We start from the raw sequence: 15,273 nt of genomic DNA, 5'->3' as shown, positions 1-15,273 counted from the left end.
CACATCCCACACCACAGTTCCTGGGCTCAACCCCTGGCTCCAGCTCCTGCTGATACAGACCCTGGAGGGCAGCAGGTGGCAGCTTAAGTACCTGGGGCCCTGCCACCCACCAGGGAGACCCAAACTGCGTTCCTGGCTCCTTGCTTCACCTGGCCCAGCCCTGGCTGTCGTGGACATTTAGGGGCTGAAGCAGTAGATGCGAGCTCTTGCTGAGTCTTTCTCTCTGTCTCAAATAAAGAAATAAAAACATTAAAGAAAAAGGAGGAGGAGGAGGGATCCAGACAGATTCCAAAAACCATGTAGAGGGGGCCCAAATGCAGAGCGGCACTGGACACAGGTGACAGCGTGCATACCCCAACCCTCCCTGAGCACCGGGCACAGGTGACAGTGTACACACCCCACCCCACCCTGAGCACCAGGCACAGGTGACAGCGTGTGCACCCCACCCCACCCCACCCCGAGCACCGGGCACAGGTGACAGTGTGCACACCCCACCCCACCCCAAGCACCAGGCACAGGTGACAGCGTGTGCACCCCACCCTGCCCTGAGCACCGGGCACAGGTGAGCTCATTGAGTCCTCACAGCAGTAACCTTACAAGTGGGTTGTGATGGTCCTTTTTTTTTTTTTTTTTTTTTTTGGACAGGCAGAGTGAACAGTGAGAGAGTGAGAGTGAGAGTGAGAGAGAGAGAGAGAGAGAGAAAGGTCTTCCTTTGCCATTGGTTCACCCTCCAGTGGCCGGCATGCTGTGGCCAGCGCACCACGTTGATCCGAAGGCAGGAGCCAGGTGCTTCTCCTGGTCTCCCATGCGGGTGCAGGGCCCAAGCACCTGGGCCATCCTCCACTGCACTCCCTGGCCACAGCAGAGAGCTGGCCTGGAAGAGGGGCAACCGGGACAGAATTCGGCGCCCCGACCGGGACTAGAACCCGGTGTGCCGGTGCTGCAAGGCAGAGGATTAGCCTAGTGAGCCGCGGCGCCAGCCAATGGTCCCATTTTACAGGAAGAAAAATTGAGGCACAGCAAGAAAAAGCCAGGAGTCTGACAGCGAAACACCTCTTCCCACAAATTCCAAAGGACCACCTGTGCGTGAATGTTTAATGCACACCAAGAGCGAGGTCGTGTCTCCAGATACGAGTGTCCAAATGGCCTGAGGAAACACAGATATTTTTCTGACAGTGGTCACTTCCATGGATGGGAGAGGCAAGGGAACGGGCCCCAGAAAGAGCAACTGCAAAAACTTTACCTGTGGGGTTTTGTTTCTTTAATTAAAAAAAAAAAAATGCTCAAGGGGCAGGCATTTGGCACAACCCTTCAGACCCCAGTTGGGCCGCTCACATCCCACAGCAGAGTGCTGGGTTCAAATCCTAGCTCCTCTGCTTCTGATCTGGCTCCCTGCTAATGAGCACCCTGGGAGGCAGCAGATAATGCCAAGAGCTTGGTCCCTGCCACCCACGAGACAGACCACAACGGAGTTCCTGGCTCAAGGCTTCGGCCTAGCCCAAGCCTGGCTTTTGCAGGCATTTGGGGAGTGAATCAGTGGATTCACACTCTCTCTCTCTCTCTCTCTCTCTCTCTCTCTCTCTCTCTCAAATAAAATGAAAATAAATAAGTTTAAGAACACACTGTTAGATTTGGAATAGCTCAAGGCTCTGGCCTTTCGTACCCCCAGAAAGGAAAGATGGAAAAAGGAGCCGGAGACCGACCTCCACAGAGACAGGTTGCTTTATTGGAAGCTAAGAGGTTGATGATAGTCTGTGAAGAGACTGTGCGCAGGGCGCATTTGGGACTCAAGTTTATATCCGGGTTAGGAGGGGGGAATTTGCCACTATGGAGTGGGGGGTGTAGAAGGCAGCTGGCAGAAGAGTAGGGGGCTCATTGAAGTCTCAGGAAATTTCCCTCTTACCTGTTTTGCCATTTGCATTGCAAGGATTTGAGAGGGGTCTGGTTAGGCACCAAGGATCCACAAAAGGGAGGAAGTGGGGTGGGGAGGGGGGTAGGGGAAGGAAGGGAGGAGGGAAAGGGGCGATGAGTCCTTTACACTCGACAAATTCTGGCTGCCGAGACCAGCCAGCCCCCTGCCAGGAACACGCCCAAAAGAACTGCGCACAGGGCCCTGCACACTTGTGCTCACAGCAGCTTGACTCGCTACAGCCAAAAGCCGGGACCCAGCCAGGTGCCTCACGTGGCACACACACGCACAGAGCTCGGCTCCCCTAGAAAAGGAAGGGGCGTCTCACACAGGCAGCGGCGTGGCCGAATCTCGAAGACATGGCTTCAACCGCAGGCGCAAAAGGACAAACTTTCTCAATCCCACTTAAGTGAGGCTTGCAGTGGAGTGGTGTTGGCCGGCTGGGGGCTGGGAGGCAGGGGACTGGCTGATGAAAGGGGTCTGGAGCTGGGCAGTGTGACGGTGAGCGTGGGCTTCCCGCCGCGCGTGGGCACCTTGGCACGCGGTCAAATGGTGCATTTTAGGTTCCGTATACTTCATCACAAAACCAGACATGTGGGGTGGGCGTTTGGGGCAGCGGTTAAGACGCTGCCTGGGGTGCCCGCCCCCCATATCACAGTGCCTGGTCTCAAGTCCCAGCTCCACTCCCCAGTTCCAGCTTCCTGCCGAGACAGACGCTGGGAGGCAGCAGAGGATGACTCAGCACCTGAGCCCCCGCCACCCACGGGGGAGACCCGGATGGCGCCCGAGGCTCCCAAGTGTGGCCTGGAACTGAACCGGCAGATGGAATACGCCTGCCTCTGTCTCTCTGCCTGTCAAATAAATTAGAAAGAAAGAAATGTTTAAAATTTTAACAAAGAGTTTTGATGAAAATGAAATACAGTGTTAACAACGCTCAATTCTGGGTCATGAGAACCCAGCGGTTTGCCGTGTCATTGTCCTTCGGAAAAGAAAAAGGAAGAGGAACTGAGCCGGGTGTGAGTGACAGCATGAGGGAGAGGCACCACCTCCCAAGGGCAGGAGGCTCTTCCACCTCCTCTGGTTCTCACTGCATCACGGTTGCCATGGAAACAAGGGGCATCTTGGGCTCCCAGAGCTCAGCCCAGGTGCTGCTAACTCCAGGAATAAAGTCCGAGAGTGGCTACAATCAAAGCCCAAATCATCCGGGCCCTGGGTGCACACGCCTGCCACGTCTGACCCAGGATGACACCTGCATCCCACATCACAGTGCCTAGGTTCGAGTCTCGGCGCTACCTCTTCTGCTCCCAGCCTCCTGCCGGTGCACACCCTGGGAAGCAGCAGGTGATGCCTCAAGTACTTGGGTCCCTACCATTCATGTGGGAGACCCAGATGGAGTTCCTGGCTCCCGGCTTTGACCTGGCCCAGCTTGGCTGTTGCAACCGTTTGGGGAGTATCTGTATGTGTGTGTGCATGCTTGTGTGCACACATGCCTTTCAGACAAATAAGATGATTTTTTTAAATAATGATTAAAAAGAGAGAACCACGCAGCAGGTCACACGGACCGAGTGCTGTGCACCAGAGCCTCATTTCACCGGATGAACTCACTTCATCACAGCACCAGCACCGTGTGTAGCTGCACACAGGGGCACAGGGAGGGTGTGGCTTGCCCAAGGTCACCCGGAGCACATGAGCCCAACCACTGACTCTGCAACATTGGCACAGCTTTAAATGGCCCGGTCCCCAAGCAGCTGCATCCTGGCTGCAGCAGACGGCGCCACCTTTGGCTGGATAACACCCAGCTCTCCCGGCCGCACCCAGCCCTGAGGAAGCAGGGGCCCCAGGTGGGGCCCCGGAAGCTGCATTTTCATGCAGTCCCCTAGGTGGGTCTGTGCTGCAGCCAGGGCGGGCTGCTCTGGGTCCAGCCTGGGTCCTGGGACCCAGCAGGGCTAAGCAGGGTACGACAAGGCAGGGACAGGGCTACTCCTCCTGAATCCCGATCCTGGGCCCAGAAATGAGGCTAGGAAGACCAACAGCTCAGAAATACCAGATGGCGTCTGCTGGCCACGAAGCATCGTCTGTCCCCACCCCCACGCCACCCCTCCCACACACACACACACACCAGGGCAGGGCTTCAAAAGTCAGTTATGTGGCTTTGTGGCCTGCCAGGCACGGATTTCCGCCCACTCCACCCTCTCAGAATGAGCTGGGCGGGAGCTGGGGTTCACAGTGCGGCAAGCTCAGCCCAGGCACGGAGAGAACTAGCCTCACCTGGGCCCCGAGATCTCAGACCTCCAGGGGAGCGGGACCCAACAGAAACCGCCCACCCTCAGCAGGCAGAAGGAGCCATCTGGATACCCCACCACGGCCCGCCGCTGCTGCCCTCTAGGGGACGGGGAAGGGCGAGCACGTGGAGGAGGAGGCTGGTCCTGGCGGAGGTGCTGAGGGGTGCATGCACTGGGATTTTGTGCAAGGGAGCAGCATGGGCAGGCGAGAAAGGAGGTTCTAGCCACCAGGTCCCACCCTCCAGCCAGAGGACCAGGCGGGAGGAGGCCCCACCTTGAGCAAACCAAGCCCAACAGAACCAGACTGGCGGAGGCACAGAGAGGTCCTGTGACCTGCCCAAGGCCGCCCAGCTGCCAGAGTCACGGTTTCAACAGAGGCCAGCGACTCCAAAGCCCTCAGAGGACCCTCCAAGACAAGCTGGCGCATCGGAGGGTCCTCTACAGAAGCGCCTGGGGAGGCTGCATCAGCGACCACAGTCCCCAGGCGGAGGACGTCACACCCCAGAGACTAGCCACTGCCACACACCCCTCGAGGCACAGGGCAGCCCCACCACAAAGGACGTCCAGGCCAGAACAGAATCCAGGAGCCCACGGTCACGTCGGCAGCCATGGCACAGGTGCCGATCCCTCCAGCCGGCGTGGCTGCGATGTTGCTGCACATTGGAAAGACCAGGGTGGGGGCAGGGCCGGGGTTGTCCCTGGAGGTGTGCACAACCTGTGGGAACTGCCAAAACCCCTCCCCCCTGGGTGACTCCAAAACACAAAAAGTGTGGGAGCCACCACCTTGGGGAGAGAATCCAACTGTCTGCTGTGGGTTCAGAGACAGTGGGTGTCAAAGTCACCCAGAGAAGTCCCAGCGGGGTGGGGGCCAGCGAATCCCGGGGAGGACAGGCTGGGGCAGAGTAAGCGCCAGCAAGGCCTGCAGGGTCGGCGAGGGCCGAGCTCTGCCCAGGACGCGTGAGTCAGCCGCCAGGCCGGGAGGAGGCGTCACCGTCTGGGCAGCAGATAATGGGCCTGAGCCGGGAGGCAGGAGGACCCCTCCCCCTGCCCGTGACTCAGGCTTCTCAGCCCCCTCAACCCGTGACAGAAAGAACTGGATCTCCGGGAGAGAAAAGGCTAATTGAGAGGGAGCTCGGGTGGAGAACAGAGCCGGAAATGAGCAGTCAGTGGCCTGGGTGGGGGCTGGGCACCGGCAGAGGCTGGAGAGTGACCCCAGAGGTATTAGGGGTCAGCCACAGAGAAACAGGGGCTGAGGCCCCAGAGGGCAAGCATGCCCAGAGCAGGGGTGGCGCGCTGGCGACCCCATGGGCTGCTCCGAGCCTGCAGGACGGTCTGCACAAAGCTCTGGTTTTGAGATTGAGTTCATTGTCAAGGTTTTGCCTAAACACCGGACTCCCAGTTGCTTCTGTCTGGCGAGATGTGCCAGCAGCATTCTTAGAGAGCGCACAGGCTGGGCCAAGCAGGGACTGTCCCCGCCAGGGCCCTGGACCCTCCCCAGGCTTGCGTGCGGCCCTGTCGGATCCCTGCAGGAAGAACTGAGGAGGCCATGAATCAGAAAGTGGTGAAGACGGAGGCGCTGGTGAGCCAGGGCACACACCAGAGGCAGCGGGGTGGCCTCTCTGGCCCTGATCCTGTGCCCACCTCCTCCATGCCGCGCCACCTGGACTTGGGAAAAGCCCCAGCCAGGGGCTCAGTTTACTGAGCTGCCAACAGGGAGCTCGGAGCTCCTGACCTGCACTGGTCCATCCTCACGTCCATCCGGCTCCTGCAGGCTGTCTGCAAAACCTGGACCCTGCCTGCAGATCAGCCCACATTCAGCACAGACCAGGGGTGACCAGCCAGGGGAGGAGAAGGCCCAGGGCTGAGGGCTCTCAGGAGAAAGGGAGACTGCCCCTGTTTAGGGGTGGGATGTGGGGGCAGGGGTACGGGATGAGGTTGGGCTGAGCGACAGTAATGACAGATTCCAGATGAAAACCCTCTCCTGCGGGGCCACGAGGCTCCCATCTGGGACCAGGCAGGGCGCTGGGCCTGGGGAGGCCTGTGGGGAAGTCCAAGAGCATTGCCAGAAACCTGGGTGCCCACAAGGATGCGGGGAGCTGAGTGGTGAGGGTGCCCCCCCAGGACGGCGGGCCACCAAGCTGCCCTGGCTGCATTCTATTCTCTCACCCCCACCCTGGCTCCCTGCACCAACACAGCCCCGACCCCAGGATCAGCAAGGACGATGGAAAGTGCCTGCATGGGGCTCAGGAATCAGCAAAGCCCATCTTGCCTGCCATCCCACACCCATCGAGGAAGACCCCCCCAATTCCCAGGACCCCCTGGCCAGGGCTGCCAGCCGCTCCCTGCCTGCCCATCACAGACATCAGCCAGACCAGGGAGCTGTTGTCCACCAAGAAATCCGAGCACAGACTCACCAGAGCTTCCTGGGCAACATGGGGACTGGCCGGCGGGGGCAGGGCAGGGGCACCCGGGTCGCTGGGGTGTGCAGACCTTGCCGCCAGCAAATGGCACCTCCAGGTTCGTTCCTGGTGCCTGGCAAGGAAATCAGGCCACAGCCCAATTGCCAGCTAAGCGCCTGCCCTGAGACTCCAGATCCCAAAACAGACATGTTGATGGTTACCATAGGAACATGCTAAAGCCAGAAAAGGCACCAGGCAAGCACCCACATGGGCACTCGAAGCTCAGGTCCACCTGCCTGGGTGAGCACCGCACAGGCCTACCCACACACACTCACGCCAGCACTGCACTGCGTGGTCTGGGGTGGAACACTCATCCCGCAGAGCTGTGGAGCAGGGCAACCCCAGCCCAGAGCTGGTTAGGAAGTGGGGGTGAGGGTGAGGGAGGGGTCAAGGTGAGGACTCAGGTTCCAGGTGAGCTCTGGGTGGATCCTGGTCCCATTCATGGAGATGGGGACAGACACAGGCATGATGCCCCTGGTTAAACCCGAAGTGTGTCTGAAAGTGGCTCCCTGCCTGGCCCGGCCCGGCCTAGCCACGGCCAGCCAGGAGGGCAGTGGCAGCAGCCAGGACCCAGCTGGAGCTCCCTGCCAAAGGCAGCCCAGGAGGCAAGCAGCATGGGGGCGGAGTCCAGGTGCTGCTCGCTCCCTCCCTGGCTCTGGAGAGGAGTCACAGCTCAACTCCTCTGCGGGGCGTGAGACAAGGGTCAGGACCCAGGACAGCCACCCGGGAGGGAAAGGAAAAGGGGGGGGGGGGGGCTCTGTTCTCAGAGCCTCCCCTTCCCCAAACTTCCCAGTTCCCCACCTCCACGGTTCAGCGTGCCACCCCTCTTCGAGACCCGCTCCAGGCTGGGGAGCCCCCTCCTGGACCGTCTACTCTCTCCAGCCGCACCACCCCACCCTGGCCCTCACCTCCTCTTAACCCTCCGAGGCCTGGAGCATCACGCCCCTGCTTTCTGTCCGGCAATAACGGCCACCCCTCCATCTCTCCCACCCACGCCACTGCACACCTCATGGCCTTCCTGCAGGGCTGCGGTCCCAGGGGTCCCTGCCTTCTTACGTCTGAGCAGCCCTGGCAACAGCTCAGAAGACCTCAGTTTCCAGGAAGCTCCCTCCGCCCTCCCTGAGGGCGCCCTGGCACTTGTCACATCCATGGCAACTGTCTATCTGTCCACCTTGCCGTGGGGCTGGAAGCCTCCCGGGACAGACTGCCTCTTTTCTCTCTGTCCCCACCCCACACATACCCCAACCAGCCCGGCCCTCGGCTGGGAGTGTAGGCACCCAGGAAATATTAGCTAAACTGACAGCCTTCTGCACCCAAGACATCTGGCTCCCCCTGCCACGGTCAGCCCAGCACACCCTCAGCAGATGCCCCCGGTGTGCAGGAGAGGAGCTGACAAAGGAGAGTCAGCCCCAGAAGGCTCTAGAATATTGGAATCTCGTAACTCAAGAAAACAAAGACCTGGAGGCCAAGGTGGAGGAACGAACCGCAGACTGCGGCCCTCCAGCCACGCAAGAGAAAAGCAACGAAGCCAGAACCAAGGGGTGACTGCAGAGAACGGGACTTTGTGGAACGGAACGCTGGGGATCTGGAGACGGACACGGGTGCCCAGCTCTGCCCACGTCGCGACAGCGTGGCTCACTACACCAAGGGAACCGGCAGAGGACGGTGCCTGCCAAGAGAACAGGTGGCTCCTGTCATCCTCACAGAACGGGGACAGAGCCCTGACACAGCCCCCAGACATGACGAGTACCCCCCCGCCCCGCCCATGCAGACGGTGTCTCCTACAGCTGCCTCAGGGACCAAGGCGAGCGGCACTGTCTGCTCTGCCTTGTGTGGCTGCCTAGTCTCCAATAGGATTTTGAATTCCATGCTGCTCAAATCTCAAATTGAGAGTAGGGCTGGCTGTAGGGAGTTTTCTGGCCAAACTGCAGGACAGGACAGCGGGCACGATGCCCAGGCCAGGCACCTCCAGGCCCTCGTTCTTCTGAAGTAGAAATCGGGGACACCACCACAGCTATAAGCCCCAGCACATACTTTCTCCCTATCCAGAGATGCCACTTCTAGGAACCAAGGCCGGACCTGTCAATTAAAAAGCTAGATTCTTGGGATTGGTATGGTAGCTAACGCAGTGGGTTAAGCCACGGCTTGCAACAACAGCATCCCATATGAGTGCTGGTTCAAATCCTGGCTATTCCACTTCTTATCCAGCAGCAGAGGTTGGCCCAAATACTTGGACCTCTGCCAACCATGTGGGAGACCCAGATGGAACTCCAGGTTCCTGTCTTCAGGCTAGTCTAGCCCCAGCCATGGTGGCCATATGGGAAGTGAACCAGTAGATGGAAGATCTCCCTCTCTTATCTCTCCCTCTCTTTCTATAACTCTGACTTTCAAATACATAAAATAAATCTTAAAAACAAACAAGAGGGACTGGCACTGTGGCGTAGCAGGTAAGGCCACCGCCTGCAGTGCCGGCATCCCATATGGGCACCAGTTCGAGTCCCGGCTGCTCCACTTCTGATCCAGCTCTCTGCTATGGCCTGGAACAGCAGTGGAAGATGGCCCAAGTCCTTGGGCCCCTGCTCCACTTCTGATCCAGCCCTGTGATAATGGCCTGGGAAAGCAGTGGAAGATGGCTCAAATGCTTGGGCCCCTGCACCCACATGGGAGACCCAGAAGAAGCTCCCGGCTCCTCGCTTTGGATTGGCCCAGCTCCACCACTGCAGATATTTGGGGAATGAACCAGTGGATGAATGATCTCAATTCTCTCTCTCTCTCTCTCTCTCTCTCTCTCTCCCCCTCCCTCCCTCCCTCCCTCCCTCCGTCTATAACTCTGACTCTCAAATAAATAAATCTTAAAACAAACAAGGAAAGGACACACCCATGAAAGTGAATACTCTAAGATCAGCTTGGGGAAACTGAGACCCACAGAGGTTTACAAACATGCCCCTTTGTTAGCCTGGGGCTCTCACCCTGGGCCTGCCAACTCACACCCCCTGCTCTTCCTCCAGCATGGTACCACCGCCTCCATTGTTCCTCACCGCCTCCTGCAGCCGCTGCAGCTAAGTAAGTCCCCACCTCTGGGGTCCTCCTCATTCAACGTGCCAACAGGGGGCAGGCCCTGGAAGCCAGCCTGCAAGGCGTGGGCGCACTGGGTGGCCCAGGCCTCTCCACGGACCCAGCCCTTGAGCAAATCAGACAGAAAGCGGGACAGCAGGTGCAGGTAACTAGTTAGCAGACGGAGCCACCACAACGTACAGACCCACGTTCAAATCCCAGCTCTGCAACTCCCCCACAGGCGACCTTGAGTCCGCTTCCTGCGCATCTCCACCTTCTCCAGTGTAAATGCAGGGAGTAACAGCACCTGCTGCACCAGGTGGCTGCAAATGGTGCCAGGGCATCTCGGCACTCAGCAAGCGCCTCATCGTGGCGGGGCCGGAGCCGCCCCCTCCCCTCGGAGCCGCACGCCTCAGAGGCACCGCCTGGAGTTGCACGGCTGACTGAGTTCATGTCAAGGACACCAGGTCCCTGGGGAGGGAGCCAAGGCAGTCGGGGAAGATGGACCACAGCCAGGGCTGGCTGCTGCTGGCGGAACACGCACTGGGCTGCATCAGAGGGAGGAAAGACGCCTGACGCACAGAGACAAGGGAGAGCATCTCGGCGCTGGGGGAGCCGAGCTTATACACCCGTGGGAGCAGAGCCACGCCCTGGGCATCTGGCAGAGTCCTGCCACAGGACAGGGGCGCGCTCCCCTTAGGTCCCGAGGGCAGCGGGGTGGCTGGTACACCCTGTTACGGTGCCCATCCCCTCCCAACCCACCTTTCTCCTCCGAGAACCGACCCACCTCCACTTAGACAGGCGGCCCCAGCAGCCGTGCTCTCTCCATGCAACCCCCTGGCTACAGCTCAACTGACCGAACGGCTCCCCCAGCGTGGACCAGTCAGATTCGCTCTCTTTTCCTAACAGGTCCGTGGAGACGTAATTTATGTTCCATTTTTAAGCGTGCAGTTCCTTGTTTTTTAGGGTATTCACAAGGTTGTGCAACCAGCACCACTATCATTACCTCGCCACCTAGTTCCAGAACATTCTCTTGACCTCAAAAACAAGCCTGTGTTCTTTAGAATTCACTGGCCTTCCTCCCCTCCCCCAACAAGCCCTCAGCCCCTGCACAGCCATTAATCTACGTTATATCTATGGGTTTGCCCAGTCTACGCATTTCATATAAATGGGATCCTACAATACATGGCTTTCACGTGTCCACCCATGTTACAGCGTGTCTCAGGACTCCACGCCCTTCTGAGATCAAATCCCATGCCACGGTATGGACAGATGGCTTTCCATTTAGCCGCTCCTCTGCCCGTGGGCATTTGATGGTTTCCACTTGGGGCTATTATTAATAACGCTGCTATGAGCATTCCTGTAACAAGCTCTTACGTGGGCAAAAGCTTTCATTTCTCCTGGTATACACCTACGAATGGAATTTTTATATTTTTATTAATTTGACAGAGAAACAAAAGAGACAGGAAGCAGGAAGATCTTCCATCCCTGGGATCTTCCATCCCAGGCTGGGTCAGGCCAAAGCCAGAATCCCAGAACCTAACCCAGGTCTCCACAAGGGTGGCAGGGATCCAAGCACTTGAGGCGTCGCCCGCTGCCTCCAAGGGTGCAGTTCAGGAAGAAGCTGGCCTTGGAAGCGATGCCAGGACTGGAACCCAGGTGCTCCGATACGGGACGCAGGTGTCCCAAGCAGAGTCCCCTCTGTGCTACACACTCTCCACCTGTGTGGAACTGCTGCTCACGTGACCACCTGACCTTGCCCCAGCCTTCTGAGGGACCAACCCCTCAGGCTGCTTTCCAAAGCGGCTGGACCATTTCACATCCCCTCCCACGAGGCAGAAGGTTTGAATTTCTCCACAACCTCAACACCACCGGCTATTATCCGCCTTTCTGATGAGAACATCCCAGTGGCAGTGAGGCGGTATCTCACTGTGTTTTTTGTTTTTTTGTTTTTTTGACAGAGTTAGACAGTGAGAGAGAGAGAGACAGAGAGAAAGGTCTTCCTTCTGTTGGTTCACCCCCAAATGGCCGCCACGGCCAGAACTATGCCAATCCGAAGCCAGGATCCAGGTACTTCTCCTGGTCTCCCATGCGGGTGCAGGGCCCAAGCACCTGGGCCATCCTCCACTGCACTCCTGGGCCACAGCAGAGAGGTGGACTGGAAGAGGAGCAACCGGGACTAGAACCTGGCGCCCACATGGGATGCCGGCGCCGCAGGCGGAGGATTAACCAAGTGAGCCATGGTGTCGGCCCCTCACTGTGGTTTGGATCTGTTTTCTGCTGGCTGATGGTGATGCCTTTCCGTGTGGTTTTTGTCCATCAGCTCATCTTCTCTGGAGGGATGTCTATCCAGACTGTGTTCCACGTCTTTGTATTCTTGAGCTTTAAGAGTTCTTTATATAGTCCAGATACGAGTCCCTTATCAGATAAATAACTTACACATATTTTTTTTCCATTGTGTGTTGTCTTTTTATTTTCTTGATGGTGTCTTTTGCACAAAAAGGTTTAAATTTTGATTAAGTCAAATGTATCTATTTTGATTGTTGCTACTTGTCTCCACACCACCTCTCCAGCGCCTGAGCCCTCAGCCCACGCTCCAGATCCCACTGACCCCACTGCAGCTCTAATCAACAGCCCTCCACTCTAACTAGTTCCTTTCCAGGTTGCAGTCAGCCCTCGGCTTTTGTAGGCCCTGCATTTACGGATCCAAGCAACCACAGATGGAAAATACTGGAAAAGGAACTGCTTCTGGGGCTGGCGTTGTGGTGTAGTGGGTCAACCCTCACTCCATATTGGAACACCGATCTGAATCGTGGCTACTCTGCTCCCCATCCAGCTCTCTGCTAATGAACCTGAGAAGGCAGCAAGTGACCGCTGAAGTACCTGAAGCCCTGCCGTCCACACAGAGACCTGCAAGAAGCTCCTGGCTCCTGGCTTCAGCCTGGCCCAACCTTGGCTGTTCTGGCCATTTGGGCAGTAAACCTGTAGATGGAAGATATCTCTCTCTCTCTCTCTTGCTCGCTCTCTTTTCAAATAAAAATAATTTTTTTTAAAGAAAGGACTGCATCAGTACTGAGCAGTACTGCTGTCCCTGCCATTATCCCCTAAGCAATGCAGGACAGCACTGATTTCCAGAGCGTCTCCATTGCATTGGGTATTATCAGCAACCTAGCAGAGATGTGAAGTATATAGGAAGAAACATGTACTTCTATGCAAATACCGCACCATTTTATATAAGGGATTTGAGCCTCTGTGGAGCTTGGTAACTGCAGGGGGTCCCGTAGCTAATCCCACAAAAATACCAAGGGATGCCTGCATTTAAATTCCCGTCAAGTTGAAACTAGGTACCCCAAGACAGCTCCAACAGAAACACCACTCCCTTCCATAGTCCTGGGTACCTGTGCCTCACCCCAGCACCTCAGGTAAGGTGCACCCAGGTGTAAGCTTGAGGAGAGCTGGACTTTGCATCCACTGGACCACGGACACGGAAGCCTGGAGAAGTCTAATGTGGAGCCCGAGGCGACTCGCCCTACCCTGGGCCGCACCCTGAGCCTGCGCCACACATGTGCACACTACACCTGCCCAGCACGGGGCCCCTGCCCTGCCCCAGCTTTAAGGATTGCTTTAGAAGCCACCTCCTCCCAGCAGTCTTCTTGGTCTGCTCCCCAGCCCCTAGCTCTGCAGAGAGACTGGAGGCTCTGAGAAGGCAAGGACAGTGCGTCCTGCGCCCTAGCCCAGCCCACCTGCACTTTCTGAGAAAAACTCCTGTTTGGACCCGCGGGTTCTGCCCAGAGACCTGTATCCAGGGCCCACACAGTCACATTGGCAGTCAAGTGTCACAACACAGGGAGCCCAGCAGCACGGCCGCTGGGCTGTGATGGGGCGGGCAGGAGAGGACGACTCCTGGAGGAGATGTCATGCCTGCCTCCTTCCTCCAGGAACACCCCTTCTTGTTAGCTCCCTCCACCGGGACGGGGGGCTGCTAAGTCCTCTGTGCCGCACGGCAGGGATGCAGATGGAAACAGGCTGGAATTTGGGGACATTGCCAAAGAGAAAGAAGAACCCGGCGCAGACAAAATGGTCCGGCTAGAAACACAGAGGGGCAAGGAACAAAGGTGAGGGAGGAGGCGGCGGCTCCCAGGAGCAGGGTGGGACTGCTTAGGGCTTCCCCAGACAGAGTAGCGGGCACCTGGCAGGCCGAGGCAGACCTCAGACCCGGGACTCCGGGTGTGGACATCTCAGAGAGGCCGTGGATGACCTGAGTCTGAGCACTGAGCACTGCTGGGCGCACACAGCAGAACTGGGCAGCACGATGTTGGCAAGGCGACATGATGGGCTCGGGACAGAAAGTGCAGCTTGCTCTACACCCTCTGCACCGCTGTGCACATCCCCCCCACTCCAGCCCCTGCCGCCTCCGTGACCACCTTCGCCTTTCCCCCAGACACCCCAGCAATCAAGACCCTGGACCAGTCTCCTCCAATTCCGAGGACACAGCGCCCCACCTCCGACGGGGGCTAGAAGCCGACAATAGCAACAGCAGCGCAGGGGTTTCCCACACAGGGCGGGGCCCAAGGACCCCCCAGCTGCCCTCAGCTCCAACCCCCGCAGGACACACGGGGCTACTTACTTGACCTTCAGACCCGCCAGCATGGTCTTGTCGATCCTGCAGAGAGAAAAGCAAGGGCTCTGTCAGTGTCGGGGCTCACGGCTCCCACCCGGCGTCTACAGGGGAGGGGTCGAGGGCCAGTGCAGACCACCGTCTGACAGGACCCTGCTGGGGACAGCTGCTACAGCGCCAAGTCCTCCAGCCAAGGAAGGCAGGGCTATGGGTCCTGGGAGGGCTGGGACTACATCCCCCTAAGAGATGGGTACTACTATTCTCCCCATTTTAGAGATGAGGAAACCGAGGCTCAGAGGGGTAAAATCACTAGCCCCAATGAATCCAGGAACCCGACTGCAAGCCCAGGCCTCCTGAGCACTCTGTAGGTGGCTTCTCCTTGATTCCTCCTGCCATACACAGGGCTCTGCAGCACAGCCTCAGCGAGCAGGGACCCTATATGCCCTTGGCTTCTGCTTTGGGACCAGGGACCCTCCTGCTCTGAGAAGCAGGCCCCACTCCTGACTGCAGGCCCCAGGGAGGACAGGCAGGGGCCTGCGGGGCTCAGGCATTCAGACAGGGCAGCACACTTGCTGCACAATGTCCTGGCAGCCCCTCCACCTGGGCCTGCGCCCACTCTCACCACATGGGGAGGCAGCACTGGGAGCTTCTATTTTTACCCCCTCATTTGCCAGCCTGTGAAGAGGCCCACCCCTCCTAGACAGACCGATGGGCACCACTCCCACTGCCTGTGTTTCCTCTTGGGTAGCAGTCACAACCACCAGGGTCACCAACACCATCAGTGTCACAGTCCATGTCCCCAGCACATCCAGGATGCCTGAGAGCCTGGAAAGTCATCTGCCTCAAGTTTCACACACACACACAAGCAAGTATATGCACAAGTGTGCACGCACATACACACGCACACTGCACACAGGCACACACGTGCACACACATGCACACTTGCACATG

General features: G+C 58.1%; 1 protein-coding gene across 4 annotated transcripts in view; it reads right to left on the bottom strand.

Moving 5' to 3' along the window:
- Positions 1–15,273, bottom strand: part of RAP1GAP2 (RAP1 GTPase activating protein 2) — a 217,574-nt gene that overhangs the window by 170,242 nt on the left and 32,059 nt on the right. For all 4 annotated transcript variants that reach the window (XM_051824520.2, XM_051824524.2, XM_051824523.2 and 1 more), the window contains one exon: positions 14,332–14,367. In XM_051824520.2, the coding sequence (XP_051680480.1) occupies positions 14,332–14,367 (36 nt within the window). The remainder of the gene's footprint in view (positions 1–14,331; positions 14,368–15,273) is intronic.

The sequence above is a fragment of the Oryctolagus cuniculus genome, chromosome 17 (genome assembly GCF_964237555.1).
Source record: "Oryctolagus cuniculus chromosome 17, mOryCun1.1, whole genome shotgun sequence".
In the NCBI taxonomy this organism is placed as follows: domain Eukaryota; kingdom Metazoa; phylum Chordata; class Mammalia; order Lagomorpha; family Leporidae; genus Oryctolagus; species Oryctolagus cuniculus.
The sequence above is the reverse complement of the archived record's forward strand: the minus strand, read 5'-3'. Positions and strand labels throughout refer to the sequence as shown.